The following is a 19,676-nucleotide window of genomic DNA, read 5'->3' on the forward strand; positions in this document are numbered from 1 at the left end:
TCAACGAGAGTCTAAACGACGAGGTCCCCTTTAAGAGGGCACGTGTTTACGTTTCTGCCTCAAAATCACTCTTACCTTGTACAAATGCAAAATCTAAAAATAATCAAGATTGCCCCACATGTCCGGAGGGTGTACGGAAAACAATTACTTCCGTAGCGACCGTAGTTTTCAATAAAAAAATATTTTAATCCACTCCGTCCATACTCCTCCATTGTAAATGCGCAACAGAACATTGGCCGCGCCCCTAGTGGCCAGGGTTCTGTTGCGCATTTACAATGGAGAGAAAACCAAGATGGCCGCCAGATTCCGAGACAGAGTATGGACTTTAGTATGGACGGAGTGGATTAAAATATTTTTTTATTGAAAACTACGGTCGCTACGGAAGTAATTGTTTTCCGTACACCCTCCGGACATGTGGGGCAATCTTGATTATTTTTAGATTTTGCATTTGTACAAGGTAAGAGTGATTTTGAGGCAGAAACGTAAACACGTGCCCTCTTAAAGGGGACCTCGTCGTTTAGACTCTCGTTGAGAGATTCGTCAGAATCGAAAAAAACCTCTACGAGAGTCTAAATGTTTGGGCTAACAAAAAGGTAAAAATCTGACCAGGCCTGTGTGTGCGTGTGTGACGCTGCTAAACAGTGCCATCCAGGGGTATTTACAATATAAATCAATACAAATATAAATCAATGCAGCATAAATATCAGGTTATTTCAATGGACTTTGAAACTAACCCTATGGGACACTAGTTTTTTGAATTCTCCGGACTTTTGGGGGCGAATTCTCCGCGCGTTGGGGCGACCGCTCTTCCCGTTGGGGCGAGTTGGAAAAGGGGCGAGCCGTCTCGTATTCACCGTATTAGTGAGGTGTTTCAGGCAGCTTTTCATGCTCATCCAGACAGACGGACAGACACTGGGTCACGTACGGTATACGGACACACACACACAGCCACGCAACTCAAAAAGGGAGGAGAGGGCAGATGTAAAATAAGGATACTTTATTAAAGTTAAAAAGCCAACATGCTTCATTGTTTCGATTCAGGGCTTGACTCCAGATTGAACTGCGCCTCCTTCTGCACGTCATCATAAGATAATCGTTCATTGGACAATTTACAGGAAACTTGCTCAAACCCGACTTTTTGATTGGTTCCTGCAGCTTCCTCGAAGGTTTTTCACTCGCGCTTGAAAGCCGCGCTGTACACAAACAAAAGTTGCTGCTGCTTCAGGACGAATTGAAATAATATTTGTTTACCTGCACTGTTGAAAAGAAGACGTCAGACTTTTTATTGAACGTTTCGGTAAGTCTGGTTGAATGGCTCGCATCATTCCTCTGCCTCCTATTCTATCAATTACAAATATAGTAACAACACAACCGCCTGTTGCTGGAGAGACGTCAAACAAACATGGAGCGTCGAGAAGGATATTCGTGTACATGGCAAATAAACTAGGTTTGTAGGCTCGGTACCCAGGCTTTTATTTTCGTTCGCGTTACTTGTTCTACTTCTAACGTTATAGTACTTGACGTAAAGTTACATATTACAAAACAAGATGGAATGGAACCCCTGCAGGGAACGTGCATTAGTTTGAGGCAGTACTGTCTTGTCAACAAGTGTCCCCATCCAGTGGTTCTCAAACGTCAAGGTTCGGACCCCACCATTTATATGTATTTGGCCGCGGACCCCCATGTAAAATTAATTTGATTTGGAAGATTTGTCGTGTTAAAAAAAATAATATATATATATATATATATATATATATATTTTCCACATTTGTTCAAGATCTGATTCAGCTATTTTCAAATTTCCGATGTATAAATAATTGACCCCTGGAATCTCCTCAATGACCCCTGCCCCCTGTGTCCCTGGACCCCACTTTGAGAACCACTGACAACCTTGGAGTCACTGACCTCCAACCACTGCAGATGTATTGGTTATATTTCATTAACATACCAAATACACTGATTGGTTAACATAACTTAATGTCTATCACATGTGCATCATGCATCATTTTTCATCCGTTAATAATAATAATAATTATTATGTGGCAGAACAATGTCTCGTTTTGGAGCAGTGGCCAGGTGGCGGATGGACGGCAGAGACACGGTCTGTGTGGGCCATGACCTCTCCTCCCAGTTCCTTCTTGAAGATGACTTTGACCTGAATAAATCGTATCCCTGCGCTCGACGTCCACGTCCCGTCCATAGGAAAGACCCTCTGGCGTTGGGATCTTATTCTGGCCTCATAGCAGGTCAGTGTAAAGTCAAGTGCTACATAAATAAATAAACCATTCACTAGTAACCACACCACTGTTCAAGATTAGGAGTATTTATTTGCGAGATGTGGGTGTAATGATGAGGAGCCCGGGGAGGGCGAGACTCAGGGTGGGGGCGTAGTCTCGGGAGCGTGACGACCGACCTGCTCTGCCCGGGAGCGGTCAGTCGCCTCTGCTCGGATGCTGCCCCCCCGGGGGCTCCTAGGAGAAGGAGAGAGAGAGAAGTGTTAGCAGGGCAATGCTGTGGATGGAGGGGGTTAGTTGGGTAGGAGGGGGGGGGGGGAATTTGACAGCGCGAGGCGGTATCAAACAGTTAAGTAATGATATGATATGTGTATTTATGCTGTGGGGAATGTAACGTGATTGGCCGTGCGGCCGTGAGGACGCAGGTGAACTTGATGAGGAGATAGGGGATGGGAGTGATTAGGTTGAGCAGTGGGTGGTATCTACTCCTGAATCTACGTTGATCACAACTACATTTGCGGAATTCACACCGGGATGGTTTACCAGGCTAACATAAACCACTGTCTGGTCAGTATAACAGCATTTTGTCCCAAATAAATGTGTACGAGTGAACTACTGCCCAGTAGAAGAATCCTGTGTTTAATTTAAATCAGTGTCCACAAATGTAAACAAATGGACACAAAGGCACAGTCCCACATAACTCTGAGGTACAGCCCCATAAGGGTCCATTTGGTTCTATCAATACTTTTGCTGGAGACCCCCTGGAACCCCTTCAAGGACCCCACTTAACAACCACTGCTCTAGGATAGTGTAAAAATATAAATAAACACTGAGGATATTATACTGTGTGTGTGTGTTGCCAGATGATGCCACCAAATTGTCTCAACAGGTGATCATTTGGACACATACAGTTCCGTAGCGGAACGAAACATCCAAATGTCCAGCCTCCATCCAGCCTCGCACACTGCATCCCTGCCTCGTCCGCCCACCCCCTCAGAGACGGAGGAAAGCCTGTTCAGCCGGCTGACCTCTGGAAATATTGCACTCCCATCTGTGCTCAACCCAAAAACGGCCATCCTGACTGTAGACCTTGAAACCAAAGAGGTAATGTGTGTGTGTGTGCTTGTATACAGGGCTTCACTGTGCTTCTATTCAGTCATCATGACATGCGGTATTGTAACTACTGTAACTACCAAATCTCTACGAGGAAACACACTGTCAATGTTCATACCTGCTATTCTCCATGTACTTTTAACTGTTTTTATTTGTTTTAATCTTCTCTATGATTTTCTTGTTTTAAATTTTAGTGCGTTACATCAGTAGTAGTATTATTGTTGCAGAAACGGTGTTTAGCTGCTTGTACGGTACCTGTATGACAAACAAACTCCTGTTGATTCTTGAATTTGTACAATTATCAGTGTTTTTCTCCTTTTTTTTTTCCCTCCACAGATCGTGGATGCTAATGAGCAGGCCTGCAAGCTGTTTGAGTGCTCTGCTGATGAGTTGTTTGGAAAAACACTTCCCTGTGTTTTGAAGAAAACCAACCAGTTCCCGGAAGAAGCTTTGGCAGAAGCGTGCCTGCAGACAGATGGGACTATTGTACACGTGTCTGGAAAAGTGGTATGATTTTTTATGCTTTGCGCCGTTCATTAAGCTCTTAGGTTTATCTCCCCCAAATTTATCATTTGGATATCACCAACCACTTTGATAGTCACTATCAAAGTGGTTCTAACTTCTAATAGCAGATCTACAAGCTCACAATTCGACGCAAGTTGTTGATGCAAATATTAACGGCCCTAGTATAGAGCCCTGGGCATTTTCTATAGTGCCACATATACCTGTGTGTGTTTGTGTGTGTGTGTGTGTGTGTGTGTGTATATGTATATATGTGTATATATATATATTAATTTATACACGTCCGGTAGGGTCGCGTTCGGGCAGAATTTGATGGTGTTCTATGTTCCCTGTAGCTGGATGCTGCGACTGTGTCTGGAGAGATGCCGGTATCGGTTTGGAGCTGCAGGCCATCATCACAGAATGGGGCACAACACTGCCTTGTTCTCATGGAACATGTGGAGAGAGTTTCTGCTTTTGTCTCCTTTTCACAAGATGTAAGTACACAGCGTTCTAGCCGTGTTCTCAGCCTTTTTTTTTCAAGGAACCCCAGTTTGATATGCATTAGTTCACAGTCCGCCATTCATGTTTATTTTACTGATGAAATTGAACTCATTTTGGACTTTTATGTCATTCTAATCTGTATTAAATGTCTTCAATTTAACTTGGTGGAAAATGCACATGCGGTCACCCTGCACAGTATTTAGTGAAAGAATTGCAAGTTTTTTTTTATCTCGCAGCTCTATTGTAACACCCAAGGTTTCTTCTCTTGTCGTTTCCAGGGAAGTATTCTCACCTGCGACACTGCGTTTGCCAATCTCCATGGATACCTTCATGCCGAGGAGTTAAAAGGAGTTTCTATTCTGGTGCTAATGCCCTCCTTACAAATCCACCTTCACAGCCACGCCATGCCCAAAGTAAGCACACCTCACACAACTGAAACCATTACGCCTTCCCAATCTTCCCCTAACCTCATTCCCAATTTTATTTATACTAGAGCGCTGTCCGTTTGACACTGGCCTACTTGGAACGATGCAAGTTGGAAATGCATGCACCACCCAGTTATTATGTCTGTCCCTTTTATGCCCATATATGGAGTTATTTGTCAGGCATGCCCAAATATGGAGTATAATTATGCAGATGTCAGAACATCATTGTGATGTCAGAACACTAACAGGCCAGCTCCATATATGCAGTTCACAAGGGGGCGCTTCGCAGGCCACAAATGGCCCGTGGGCCGCCTATTGGGGAACCCTGAAGTACAGGGTTGTCCAGCCTAGCTACTGGAACTTCCTGTAGCCATGTACCTTTCTAGCCTGGCTAATAAGCCAGACCGAATCAGCCGTTGGCAAAAAAAAATTGCCTGCCGGCGGATTACGGTCTGGAGAGGCTCAATTGTACGCCCATTTCCTACACCAGAGAACTGGTGTGGCCAATCGGGACACGGTATGCAATATGGGCGGACTTTGGTACAGTGACGTTCAATGCTTGAGACCTTTGACTGACAGTAGCTCTGACCAATTGCGTCAAAGAGAAAATGTTTTAACCCGCCCCCCGGGAAACAAGATCCATACACAGCATCTCGAGACTCAAATACCACACGACAGTGTGATTTGAGTCTGGCTTATTAGCCAGGCTAGTACCTTTCAGCAGCAGTAGTTGTCGAGCCTAATGTTCACCTATTCCCATTTCTGATATTCTCCTGAAACCTTTCATTACTACACACACTACACATGTGTATGCCGATTACACTACAGACTTTCAAAGCTTAATTAAGTATCCACTATTCCTCTGTTTTCTCTGTTCACCTCGATCTCTGCTGCCCTTCCTACTAGATGCTACGGGTTCAGAAAGTGCACAGTCAAGGCAGAGGAGATGCCTTGAACCCTCTGTGTATCAAACTACAGGGGGCAGTAGTTTGTGGGAGGTCTCAGCAGCAGGTGAACAACGGGACTAGCTGCTCATACTTAGACGAGACTCCTGTTTTAGATGAGACTCCTATGTCCTCTGGTAAGATAACGTTGTATTTTCAAAGCCTCACTCCTGATATCTATGGGTTGTTTTTCCTATACCAGCAGCTATAGCAGTATACAGTACATTTTGAAAACATATCTACATTAAAAAAATTCCAAAATATTGACTTGATCATTATGTAAACAAAACGAACTATGTGTGTCCTAAGTAGCGCAACATGATTTGGCGAGATGGATAGGTGGTTACCCCAATTTAAAGGCTGATTTGTAGCCTATTGTATCAGTAGATTCAGTTTCCCATTCCATGTTCATCCTTTATCTTTTCTTTTATTTCTCCTTCGATAGGTTGGCCTACGTTATCATTATGTTAACAAACGCACATGGCTTGAGTTATATTGCTACAGTACAATGACCACAGAGTTTGTTAGAAAATCTGACTAGAAACTATTATCGGACTTCCCCGATCTTGTATACAGAATATCGGCCCATTGCTGGCGATCAGTTGAGGCACCCCTAGTATTGTATAAAGCTAGTTCTAGTTCCTGCCGAAGCCATCGCTGATGAAGGTTCTATTTAGTTGCCATTTTATATGAATCAATTATTGTGCAAATTGCTGGAAAAATAGGGTATGTTTTGAGCTTTGTTACCCAATAGCTTCTGTATATGTAATAATTTTGCAATATCATCATGTCAAATCACTTGGTCACTGTGGGAAACTCCATCCCTGTCTGTCTCAGAAGTCAAAGAGGACAGCGTCCTGCTCTCTTCAGGCTCTGCTCTGGTGTATTCGGGTACAGTGTGGGTGTTTGCTCCTCTGTGTGGCCTCCTCACCCTCCACCCTGACGGCTCCATTCATAGCATCCACGACCACTTGGCCCTCAGCCTGTTTGGCTACAGCAAGGAGGAGCTGCTGGGAAAGGTTGGCTGAGAGCAGGATATTTTTTGGTTCATTGATGTCATTTGGAATGTTTCACAGGCTATAAGCCACTTGGCTCATACCTCCCTGAAGTGTCTAGCGGCTCTCACTGTTGCCATGGCCACAGGACGCTTCAGTGAGCTCCTGTGTAGAGTATAGTAAATGCCCAGAGCCATAGTAGGGCTGGGCGATTGACCAAAATATATCGAAACCGATATTTAGAACCAATAACTGGATAATCAATAATCTTATTTAGAACCAATAACTGAATAATCAATAATCATATCAACGGGTCAATATGAAAACACTCTAATAGGTTCTTTATAATCGACAAAATCAATTGGTCACTTTAGAGTGACCAATTGTTCACTTTATAACGTCTAAATGGAAATGGAGCTTTGATACAAATTCATATTGTTTGAGGTGGAAAAGTTCTGTAGATAAGTCAACACTATCAGTGATGGAAGTTCTTCTGACTGTCGGAATAAATAATGATGTCATTGTGGCAACTATTCCTTTTCGGATGGTTGTGTGTCTCTGTCACAACACATCCAGTCAGTTGAGGCTTGGCCAGGTTTGAAAAGTGCACTTAATATTACAGTAGCTACTAGCTTCTCGGCTGGAATCCTGATTACTCCCTGCTTGTGTCCTCAGTCAGTCACTTTCCTGATGCCTGGTTTTTATACAACAATGTGTGACTTGGAAAGAAGTGGCAGCCCCCTTCCCTCTCCTGGATTGGAGGGCATTACAGGTCAGTATGTTTCACATTAGAGATGTTCTGCTGGTGTTTCACTGTTGGAATCGCCTGAAAGGGAACAGGTAGTGCTGACTGGATTTCTTTCTCAGACCCCTGCAGATTTCCAGGTGGTCCTGACACGGCTGCTGGAAGCCCCATCAGCCATCCCAGTCACACACTCCCGGAGAGAGACAAGCCCCAAGAGAGGAGAGGTCTGCTTACACGTTATAGTTCCTTCATCAGGAAGTATTGGTATAATGTGTACTTCTGAATTCAGTTCTACTAGTGCTGGGGAAAATGTGTTGTGTTGTCTCCATCCAATATGATACATTCATTGAGCTAAAAATGTATATGTCTGTATGTATATGGGGCTCTAATGTCGAATTGTTCCAGTAAAATAAAAATGTCATCCCACGGGGGAAATTCAGTGTTCGGCTTCACCCAGCTGAGTGCTTCTCAAGTGACCGCAGAGGGGAGGGACAGTTAGGGGTTAAATGGGACTCAAACTCATTACTGGGGCTGGGAATCAAACATTGGACGCCTTCTGCTTCCATGGTAGGCTGTCTACCCATAGCTATGGCCACCCAAACTAAATCCTGGACAGTAAGACATAATCAACCCACAGATATCGTGATTTCGTTTATTAACTTATATTGCCACGTTGGTACGAATTTACATTAAATGTATTTAATCTTTATGAAAATATAATCGGAACTAGCAACTAGCCATTCCGCTCTGATTTCAGTGTCTTTATAGGCTGTATTAGCCCTTTGACCTTATATTTCTACTGTTGATGGGTTTGAACCTCTTCCTCCATTCCTTTTTCCTCCAGAGTTTCCAGAGTGTTCCTCGCTGGTAGCTGGAGACATGGCCATGGTGCAGCAGGCAGGGCTGGACAGAACCTCTAAAGGACGAGGCAAGATCTTCACTGGAACCAGCTCCAGGCTGGAGATACAGAGCAGTGCTCCGTCCACCCTGTACCCACCTGCTGTTGCCTCCTCACCCGTCGCTATGTAAGTAGCGGTCAATATGCGCTTATTCATCTACTACACTCCTATACACCAGCTCGGTGGCCTTGTGGTTAGTGTCCCCCCTGAGACTGGGAGGTCGGAGTTCGATCCCTGGCCGGGTCATACCAAAGAAAAATGGGACCCAGTGCCTCCCTGCTTGGCACTCGGCATCAAGGGTTGGATTGGGGGTAAGTCATAGACATACTAGTGTCATGTCCAGGGAGTGTACTTGTACATCATGTCCAGGGGGTGTACTTGTACATCAAGCTGCCTCAAGCTACAGAAACGGGAGCTAGGCTCCTGCCCTATGGGCCTCATGGCTAGGCAAGGCTAGTTGTTAACTAGGGATGGGTCAGAGTAATACTGTTTATTGTTGAGGGCAAAAAAAAAACAATTATTTTTATATATATATTTTTTGGATGGGCTATACTACAGTAACTACACTTTAGGGTATGGCTAATCCGCCATGTTTAGGGACATAGATTATGTGTTTTTGATTGTGTTTCCAGATGTTTCTGCCCTGTCGGTTGGTGTTCCTGTCTGTCTGTAGAACAAAGCAGGGGCTACAACTCACTTTTGAATCAGAATGCTCCAAAAAATATTTATTTGCGACAAAACGGCACAGGTATACAACGTGTCTTTTTCAAGTGTACTTATGAAGTGCAATATTATTGGCTGTTATTATCTAATTAATTGCCATTATGGCAATAATAATTATATTTCACACAGTTTATCTGTGAATAATAAATCGGTGGCCTATGTATTCATCAAAGCAGGCATTGGGAAGTGTCGTGATTTGAAAGCATGGTAAATGTCAAAATGTGATTTTATACTTCCAGGGCTGATGACACTGCAGAGCTAGTGGAGGGAGCAGGCAGCATGTCTACCTGGCAGCTGGAAGATGGAGACTCCACTCAGGCCCTTTTAGAGACTTTCTACATGGTAGAGCCACCAGAGGGAGATCTGAATCGTCCAGAACAACAGCCCTGCAACACAGCTCAGAGAAATGGTCACCCTCTTCAGGATATTCCAGGTATGACTATGGTTGAAGGTTTTCCAGATACAACCTATATAGGAATTGTCTGACAAACCGGAAATCGCGTTAAGCACTTTAAATGGATTATTATGTAATTCCAATTCATTTAACAAACTGTATTCAAAAACATGTTTATTAAAACAATTATTCGTTGTGTTGTCATTGTCAATATAAAATTCAAGGAATCTGAATAAAGACATTTTTTTTTGGTCAAGTGTCTGACAGTGTGCGGGACCTCTTCGTTTTTCAAAGATACCCTTTTTAATATTATGCTCTATTGCCCTACGCACCTGTCACTAGCCTTTTGACGTGTGCATCAGCCTTTTGCTATAAAGGAATCTGAACAAAATCCAGGGAGGTTGTATCCACTATCCCCCAAACCTCAAAACGCATTTAATTTTACATCCCAACATTTTGCTTCCATTCAGCTTTTAAAATGTTGACTAAGAATATGATTACAAACTCATGCTTTTGACGTTATGTCACAAAGTTGATAGTATCTTCTTCAATTTATGTGGAGCTGGGAATGTATTATCTTTTATAAATACAAATACTAATTGACTTTTTTTTAAATATATAATGCCATGTATTTTTTCTGCATTATATGTTCTGGGGAAATATCATATCCGTGCACATTGGACAACGTATATGCAGGTACTAATATACTGTATCTGTGATAGGCCAATATCAGACAACTTGGTTGGGCCCTATTCAGGAAATTCTGGGATCATGAAAGCATGTGGGGTGTTTTCCTTTTGACCAAGTACAGTATAATGTTTTTGTTCTCCTTCAGACCTGGCTGGACGTGGCCAGACTAAGCCAGGTGGTACATCTACCTGCCCTGGCAAAGACGAGCACCAAGCTGACCTCTCTGTCCTCCAGGTCTCCAGCTTTGAAGTCATCTCCATGGAGAGCAGGTGAGTAAGATGCTGAGATAAATATGTGTGCACAGGACATTTGGTTGAACATTTAAATGGCTGTCCCCGTAGTTCAGCCAGTTAGCAGTGGTGTGGTTTCGGGCTTGGCACCTTGTCCCTCTTCAGTGTAGGGCTGCAGCTATCAATTATTTCTTTATCAATAACTTTTTTGATTGAATTATGAGCCCCCCACTTTGTTGCACAATAGTGTCATGCAAAAAATATTAAAATGGAAAATCTGCTAGCTCGTCTCTAGTTTGTAAATCTGCTATATTCCAATATTATTATTCAATATTTGACTATATAATTGTTTGATAGCTACCGGTAATTAAGTATTTAACTGTTGCACCCCTACTTCATTGTTCGTTCCCCAGTATAATCTGTGTACAACTGGACTGTTCTCCCAGGTCTTCCTCAGGCTTTTGTGAGAAGTTTGCCGGTCACGGCCGGGACGACTCCGCCAGCTGCTTCCTGGACCTCAACACCAACGGTGACCTGGTGACCCGAGCCATGGCTGACCTGGACCTGAGTGGCAGTGTGGAGCTGCCCAATGGCGCTGGAGGAGCGGAGGCCAGCGATGACTGCGAGCGCTCTCTGGCGTCCTGCAACACCACAGAGCTGCTACGAACCCAATCCCCGTACGTGCTCTATTCCGTCCCAGAGGCAGAGCCTGTCCAGAACGCTCCGGCAGAAACCACGACTCGTGTTCCATTACAGGAGCAAGAGGGGGAGAAGGGACAATGGGGAGCTATCTCGTCAATTCAGAACGGTCAGCACTACGAGATGCCGCGCGCACCAGCGGACATCGACGAGCAGGTCCTGACAGAAACTCCTGCCACGTCCACGCCAAAGAAACAAAAGGGAAACGTCTCGTCATCAGAGGATAAGCAGATTCTGGAGGGCCGATTTGATGGAAATGCATACCACAGGGATGGCACCAGAATAGGTCTGTTCTACTGCAGCAGGCAGTATCTGTCAATGACATTGACGTGATTAAGGCTGAAACAGTTAATCAAACTATTTGATGTAATTAATCATTTATTCAAATAATGGATGGATTAAAAATCTATACCTATTTTGGGACTGTCATAGGCAAAAGGTTGAAAAAGAAACTGATCTACAAGTTCACAACTTGAGCTTGTACATCGGTTATTTTCACGAGACTATTAAGAATATAATTGGTACTTAGTTGCAGCCCTAGATGTGATTTTATTATTTTAAAAGGGAAATTCTGACCATGTATCATGTGTGGTCTTCAGACGTGCTGTGTGACGTACTCCGGGCCGACCTCCTTGACGGCACCTCTGCATTCTGCGTATGGTTGAGCAGGCCAGACCAGAGGGGGTCAGTGGTGCGGACCTCTCTGCATGATGTATCCGCAGCAAGTCTAGGAGAGGTTGGTGTTGGGCATCAATAGTGGCTTAGTTTGACAAGAAGCCCTGCTCTCTGTCTATACTAAGCATAGAAATGTATGCATATTTCCTAATCTCTTTAACCCTTTTTATGGAGTGGCTCTGCTAGAACTTAAGAAGTGTTTGTCTGTGTGTCTGGAGTTAATCTTGTAAACCCACCACATTCTTCGTACATAGACGTTCTGCTCAGGCTGAAACGCACATTTCGTGTCTTACATATGGATAACCGACATCACAGGTGGGCACATGAAATCCTTGATCCACATAGGAGCCACGTTATTCTAATTTAGATTCACATTTTGACATTGCAGAGGATTGGTGAGCCCAGCAATGGGGAGGCTCTGCGCTCAACCCTGGATCTGGACCAGTCCAGAGCCTGGGACGGCCAGTTTGAAGAAGAGTACCAGCCTCTGCAAGCAGTTGGTAAAGGAGCCTTTGGTTTTGTCTGGAAGGCATTGAGGCGCTATGACGGACTAGAGGTAATTACTGCACGATACTGTTTAGTGGTAAGAAGAGCTACTGAAAAATAACTATGTGGAACATTTTTGTTAAAGCGCAAATAACATGCATTTTAAAACTGCTTTTAATATTTAATATCATATTGTCTATGTCCCTCAAAGTTATTTATAATGGTTTGAGCCTTAATCACAACTCTGATATGCAGTCCTTGTCATTTCTTTCTGGACTTTGAAAGCAGTTTTAGCTGCAGTACCACAATGTCCTGAGGTGGTGGGGGTGCTGATATGCAGATTATTTAATATTTGAGTCATTATAATACTGATGCTAGATAAACCCAGGCTTGTTTCCATTCCATGCCAGCTTGGAAAATCAACAATGGTGGACATTGTAAACAAAGTGGAAATGCAAATTTGGAACTGCAGACTGTAGAAGAGGAGGAATTATACAAAGTAGGGTGACATTGATGACATCACGATGAGGACAAAATCAGTTGAGCTGTTCCTGAGAGCAATTTCCATTAAACCACCTATATTATATGAAAGCCTGATTGTTCCAAATTGGTTATTTGTGGGGATAGAAAACACATATGGGAGCCCCAAAAACACAAAAGAAATTGAAAAAGTTGAATTTTATGTTATAGGTCCTTTAACTTGACTTCATGAGGACGCTATATCCCGTTTGTAGGTGGTGGTGAAGTTCATCAAGAAGGCCTGTATAGTTGATGACTGCTGGGTGGATGACCCCATGCTAGGACGTGTCAGCCAAGAGATCGCTATACTGACACGAGTACAGCACCACAACGTTGTCAAGGTAACCATTTTGATCTCTTCCAATTTCAATTGGGAGTTACTGAATTCACAACGGTTTATCGATTCATAAACGATGAGCGTTGCCTGTTTATTGTGATCTTGTTGACAAGTGTATTGTGTAATGCAGTGGCTTGGAGCCCAATACAAATTTCCCTTGTGGTACAATAAACTATATCTTATCTTAGTCTTATCAAAGTACTTTCTCTCAGTCCACAATCTGGAGAATCCTAGCTGGACTTTTGAATTTCCATGTCATGGTTTAATTTCTGGAATATTGCAAGTCACTTTATGTACAGTATGAGGGGCTTAGCAAACAATCCGTGATTTTAAAAGAGCCTTGACACAATGTTAAGATGTGCAGTCTGGCACATCTTTACGTTGGCACATGAATAAACCCACACGCTGAAAAATAAAGAGAATTCTGACTGTAATTGGATTGAAGTTCTTTGCTCGGATACATGCATGTCTCCAACTCTCCATGTCACCAGGTGCTGGAGGTGTTTGAGAATGGCTGCTACTTCCAGATGGTGATGGAGAAACACGGCGATGGTCTGGACCTCTTTGAGTTCATAGATAAGCAGCCAAGGCTAGATGAGCCCCTGGCCAGCTACATCTTCAGACAGGTACAAGGAGATGTTGACCCAATTTAGCCTCGCATAGCGATACTAATATCACTGTGTGGATATTAGTCTCTGAAATCTCTCAGTACACAGCAGTACGCAGCAGTCACACTACAACATCTGCCAAGTGGTCCCCGAGTGCGCACCTGGGACCATAGTGTGAATCTGCCCTTAATCTGCCTGGGGCAATATGCATTGAAAAGGTAGAAAAGGCTGTATATGCGAGGCTAGACCCAATAACCATTTCATGTGTTCAAATCCCGCTCATGCCCTTTGTTGTCGGTCGTGGAATTTCTGAAATGCAGAGGAATTCTTACGTCTATTCCAGAAAGGTTAAGGCAGGGAATTTAGTCAATTTGTTGTGCAAGTCATGGAATATCAAGGAATTTGGTAGGTCTACTTTTATTTATTGTTTTTGCTAGCTATTCACATAAAACTATCTCTCTTGCAAAAATAAAAATCAAGTGATATAAGTAAGTAAACCTTGCCAAGCCATGAGGCCCATAGAGACACACAGGGACTACAAATTTCAAGCCCCCAAATGAGACAGCGGCCTCACTTCTGGTCCGTTTCAACGGTGTACTGCAGCTGCCAATGCAATCCATATGAGCATCATAAAATACCCTAATTTCACTGGTTCATTACTGAGGCTGTAGCGATTTTTTTTTTGTGTGTTCCAATAAAGTGTCCCATATATTTGATTTGTCCTTTTCAATGTCGCATACCTGCCATCTCAATATACAACCCACAATGTACTATAATATACTCCATCAGTTCGTGAAAAGTGCTAGCATTGTAAATCTCAAGTCAAAGTGGTCGCACGGTATATACGTCACAGTCGCATCCCTTGAGGTTTTCAATACCCAGATATATTTGTTGTATTTCGTTTTATATGCTATGTATTTGTGGAAAATTATCCAAACACGCTTACAAGACTTAATACTCATCTGGGGAATTCACTAGGTAGTTGAAAATGTCAGGATATGTCACTCCTCTATTTAGCTGGGCTATTTTCCCAACTATTCAGCCAAGTTAATTTTATACAACAAGTTGACAACAGTAAAACACACCGTCGGAGCTCCGAGGTAGGTAGAACATATTAGTAAGCCCGTGACATGTGACATTCATATAGACATGAATGAACAAAGTCTATCGAGATCGGGATGTATTATTGAGAATTCCACTCTTCAAAGTTGGCACTCATTGCCTCGTAAAGGCAGTGACGTCCTTAAAAGCGACAGGTTCTCTGTCTGCCGTCTCACCTCTGCTCGGTTAACATTATGGGTAACTCATTCAAGTGGTAAATGAAATGTGAAATAGATCCTCTATTGAGAAAACAACAATATGTGTTGACAAAGACACTTCATACATTTGGAAACATCTTTTTATTCAAATCAATATAGTCTTCAGTTCATTTGGTATTATTTTAAAAGTAGGCTAACTACAGTTGAATTTCAATGGACTTCTATGGGCTGGCCTGCAGTACACCGTTCTAACGGACCAGAAGTGGGGCCGCTGTCTCATTTGGGGGCGTGAAATTTGTAGTCGTGAGGCAGCTTGATGTACAATTACACTCCCTGGACATGACGCTAGTATGACGCAGGTGATATGTACCTATATAATTAAGTGGGTAAACACAATTAATAGAACAGCCGTAACAGTAATAAGTTCAGAAAATTTAAAACCAGGAATAGCAAACACATATGCCATAAAACACTATTCCGAAGATATCTAGTCTTATATCACAATGTTTATATAATAATTGCCCAGCCTTATTGAAAGGGTAAGGTCCAACCAGAGTAATCTAGTAAGAGAGTGGTGACATGCTTTGATCTCGCCGCAAAGCGGGTGCCTATGGGCGATAGTTCCAAACATTGCTCCTATGGCTGGAACTATTCCATTGAGATAGAATGAGCACTTCCGCATTCCATTGTTACAATGAGAGTCAATGGGAGTGTCATTACTCTCTTATTAGATTACTCTGGGTCCAACATGACTACTTTAAGGTGTCACCTGTAAAAACAACTTTGTAAAGAGCTGCGTTTACAAGCAATAAGGACAACTTGGTAGAAAGGTTGGTCCTGGCCAAGGAAGAACTTATTCACTTTTCTCAAAGTGCATGGCCACAAAAATGCACATACCCGTTTAATAACAAACATACTACTTTGAAAAAAGGTTTATCATGGGCCCTGAGAAAACCGATTACTGGTGACATTGTGGTAACACCCTATTTTTATTATTATAATAATATCTCAAACTTAGGTAGTGCTTTTCTGAGTACCCAAAGATGCTTAATAGATAGTTTATAGACGAACCTTGGTGGAGGTCTGTGCTCTAGAAAACACATTGTTGTTGTTGAGCACTGGGCAGGTTTTCTGCAAACACTGATGTAAGTATTGTGTCATATAATTGTAAAATATATAGGCAAAAAAAGAGAGGTTGCAATTGATGCATTTTAAAAAGTAAAAAAATAAGATTTCAGAGCCACACAGTGTCAGGTTGCATCCAATGCTTTGCGGTTGCTGGTGAGGTTACCAAGATGGCACAGTGCCCGCCAGCTGTTTGTAAACTTGGGGGTGTCATCTTTTTTGTTATTCATCTCACGATTGGTTATTCTCTCTGCCAGGTGGTGGCTGCTGTGTTCCACCTGAGGAACAGGAACATCCTTCACAGGGACATTAAAGATGAGAACATCATCATTGACAAGTGCTTCCACATCCAGCTGATCGATTTTGGCTCTGCTGCCCTGCTAGCTCCAGGGAAACTGTTCCACAACTTCTGTGGCACGCTAGAGTACTGCTCCCCGGAGGTGCTGCGAGGAAACCCGTGCGTGTACACACACACACACACACACACGCACACCTCTTCAGTAACCAAATTATCCTTTGCATATTGTTATTGTGGACATGTCGTATACCTGTAGGTGAAGATTCTCAAAAATGGCTTCAACACTTTCAACCTAGTGGTGATGCAACACGTTGAGTTCCTAGATTGGCTACGTTTTTATTATTTGAAAGTGTAAAATCTTTCGGTTAATTTATGGAAGAAGGGGAGAATGTTTAGGCCTGTCACAAAGATGCAAAACTATATACTGTATCTGAATGACTTTTATACAACTTAAATGGTGTAAAAGATCGGTTTCTCCAGATCGGGTAAATTGCCGATCACGGATTGAGTCATTAGTGAAAACCGGCCGATCACCTTCGGTGGCCGATCGATCGGAGCACCTCTTTTTATTGGTACTATAAACAAGAGCCAGGGGAATAGATACAGTTGTGCAGATGCCTGCTAGATATTTGCAGTAATGTAAGAATTGCCTGTGTGTGTGTGTGTGTGTGTGTGTGTGTGTGTGTGTGTGTGTGTGTGTGTGTGTGTGTGTGTGTGTGTGTGTGTGTGTGTGTGTGTGTGTGTGTGTGTGTGTGTGTGTGTGTGTGTGTGTGTGTGTGTGTGTGTGTGTGTGTGTGTGTGTGTGTGTGTGTGTGTGTGTGTGTGTGTGTGTGTGTGTGTGTGTGTGTGTGTGTGTGTGTGTGTGTGTGTGTGTGTGAGAGGATTTCTATGATGCTGAATAGTCAACGTGGGTGATGTGTTTAATTATTTAAACAAAGCAAGCTGTGCTTATCTTGTGGCCTGCAGTCACCACATAATTTCTTATTTTCAATCACTGTAATTCATTTGCGTATTTCACCAATTAGTTGTTTTCATTTCTCCTGTGTAGCTACGAGGGTCCACAGCTGGAGATGTGGTCTCTGGGGGTGTTGCTGTTCACCCTACTGTTCAGTGAGAACCCCTTCTGTGGTGTGCAAGAGATCCTGGTAGCTAAAATGAAGCCCCCGTTCCCTGTGTCTGCAGGTACAAATTCTACTAAATAAATAACCACTTTGGTACGAAAACATGTTGCTTTTTCTGTCACTGAGGGCTGTTAATGTGTTTTTATTTCATATTTGTGTCCTGTGAAGCTTAAGTAGGGGATAGGAAAGTGTTGCACTGTGTTCTGTCCTCATTTCACTACAGGTGTAGCAACAGCTTGCTAATGTACACCAATCCATATATGGTAGGGGCGGAGCCCACTTTTAGACTTGTACTGTGTTGGAGACATGAGTGCTTCTAGTAACAAAGTGAGTCTAGTAACAAAGTGGTGCTGGTGGTACTGGGTATTGCAGTGTAACTACTTCACGCCCACTGAGAAAAAGCCTCTCTGTTCCAATGTTTTTTCTAACTACTACTCTGTATTTTCTGCCTTCTCTATTCTCCCAGAGTTGCACATTGTGTTGTCTGGTCTGATGGAGGCCAACCCCAGCCAGAGGATGACTCTGGATCAGCTGCTGCTTCTGGCCTGGATCAGCCAGCCCATCTCCCTGGCAGAGTACAGCTGGAACGAGGTGGTCCCTGACAGACAGAGCCACGCACGTGTTGGTGAGTAGTACAGTTAACACAAGTCAAGTGGTTGCACAAACGAGGATTAATTACTAAACCACTTTAAACCACTTAAAAGAGAATTCTGATAAAAATAAAAAAATCCTTAATTGGATGTTATGTCCAATAACGAGTGATCGAGGCAATAAAAAGAAAACATTCAGAGCGGAGTGCGGCTCAGACCATGCACCCTGGGCCTGAAGCTGGTGCCATGCACATACTGTAGCAGCATGAGCTGTGTAATTTGTTTCTTTGTGTTTATGCTTAAAGATTTTGTTTCAACACAGATTCACCACAGTACCAAGAGGTTCACGGTAAAGGAAGCCTGGGGCAGGGCCTGTTTCCAGACGTCGGTGACGAGACTCTTCCTGACGATGATGATGAGCAAGACGAGGAGGAGAAGATGTCCATGGAGGCTCTGGAAACTGAGCTCCGGAAATACCTGTGTGATTGAAGTGACTGGAATTACAAAAACATCAAATGTACATTCTGTGGTGATGGCATCTTCTCCTCGTTTCCCTTAAATTAATTTGCACTGAGTTTGTTTGAATCGTCCATCCAGCATTGAAGCCTGTCGTACGATGGTGTCACTGGCCGAAAATAGCCAATCGACATTTTCTTTTCTGTTGTGCACCGAAAATGGCAAGTAAAGTAATGGCAAGTTTACAATGAGTCGCAGCTTGATGCATTGTGAAGCTTGTAGATTTGCTATTTTCAGTATGTGACATTGGCGTGCAACCATGTATAAATCAATCATCAGGCATATCTTTTAGATGTGACGAAGACAAACTGCCTGCATTTTTACAGGACTTGTTGCCAAACGTAAAGAAGGCCAAGATGAAGCTTAATGTACACTACAGCCTTGCATGTCATTGGAATGTGTATTGTGTACACTATTTATTGATCATCACTGAGTGCAGTACAATGATGCAAGAACATTTGAAGTTGACAGCATTCATTTTTTCATGCTTTTGCAAGTTTGAATCAATATGTTAACATGGAATCTACCATTGCATCCAAATGCCCCCCCCCCCTTTTAATTAGCTTGAAGTTGACTTAACATGCTTTTTAAATGTTTTATTTGTCTATTAAACTTAGTCAAAGTTGTAAATGTATTTACAATATTTTATCTATTTATTCTACTATACACAAATAAATATTTTTTACAATTTTAACTCAATCCTCTCGTTTAAATGTCTCCCAAGTTGGAAAATGATAAGCCCTAACTCATATTTTCCCATTTCAAAAATATAATTTGAATTAGCCGTCTATCTATAAATGCACCAAGTCTCTGTCTGTACGTACGTCTGTGTGTAATCCACGTAACTAGAGAACCATTTGCCCCACCATCTTCCAGTATCAAGTCGGTCAGACCCACAGTTGTCCAGAACCACCCCCAAAAGGTCTCTGCCTGGGCTCTGGACCGGACCCCTGCCCAGCGTCCATATATGGAGCTGGCCTGTTCTGACCTCACAACACTCCATATTTGGAGTCATATCTGGGTTGGGCATTCATTTCCAACTTGCA

The 19,676-nt window shown here is 42.9% G+C and overlaps 1 protein-coding gene across 3 annotated transcripts; it reads left to right on the forward strand.

Moving 5' to 3' along the window:
* The first annotated feature begins 926 nt into the window (after positions 1 to 926).
* pask (PAS domain containing serine/threonine kinase) lies at positions 927 to 19,324 on the forward strand. 3 transcript variants are annotated; one of them, XM_079488962.1, is made up of 23 exons: positions 927 to 1,297; positions 2,047 to 2,246; positions 3,124 to 3,338; positions 3,684 to 3,854; positions 4,205 to 4,345; positions 4,631 to 4,765; positions 5,684 to 5,858; positions 6,559 to 6,740; positions 7,392 to 7,488; positions 7,584 to 7,685; positions 8,306 to 8,486; positions 9,323 to 9,516; positions 10,313 to 10,436; positions 10,844 to 11,382; positions 11,696 to 11,832; positions 12,160 to 12,327; positions 12,992 to 13,117; positions 13,605 to 13,739; positions 16,363 to 16,562; positions 17,452 to 17,585; positions 17,991 to 18,149; positions 18,437 to 18,649; positions 18,687 to 19,324. In XM_079488962.1, exons 2-22 carry the CDS (start codon positions 2,051 to 2,053, stop codon positions 18,601 to 18,603), a joined length of 3,678 nt encoding a protein of 1,225 aa, XP_079345088.1. In that variant the 5' UTR covers positions 927 to 1,297; positions 2,047 to 2,050; the 3' UTR covers positions 18,604 to 18,649; positions 18,687 to 19,324. The 3 variants fall into 3 exon arrangements, with proteins under 3 accessions (XP_079345088.1, XP_079345087.1, XP_079345089.1); XM_079488961.1 differs by having other exon boundaries at positions 18,437 to 19,324; XM_079488963.1 differs by lacking the exon at positions 927 to 1,297 and adding an exon at positions 1,308 to 1,447 and having other exon boundaries at positions 18,437 to 19,324.
* Positions 19,325 to 19,676: the final 352 nt, after the last annotated feature.

Source organism: Electrona antarctica (assembly GCF_951216825.1).
Source record: "Electrona antarctica genome assembly, chromosome: 19".
Lineage (NCBI taxonomy): Eukaryota > Metazoa > Chordata > Actinopteri > Myctophiformes > Myctophidae > Electrona > Electrona antarctica.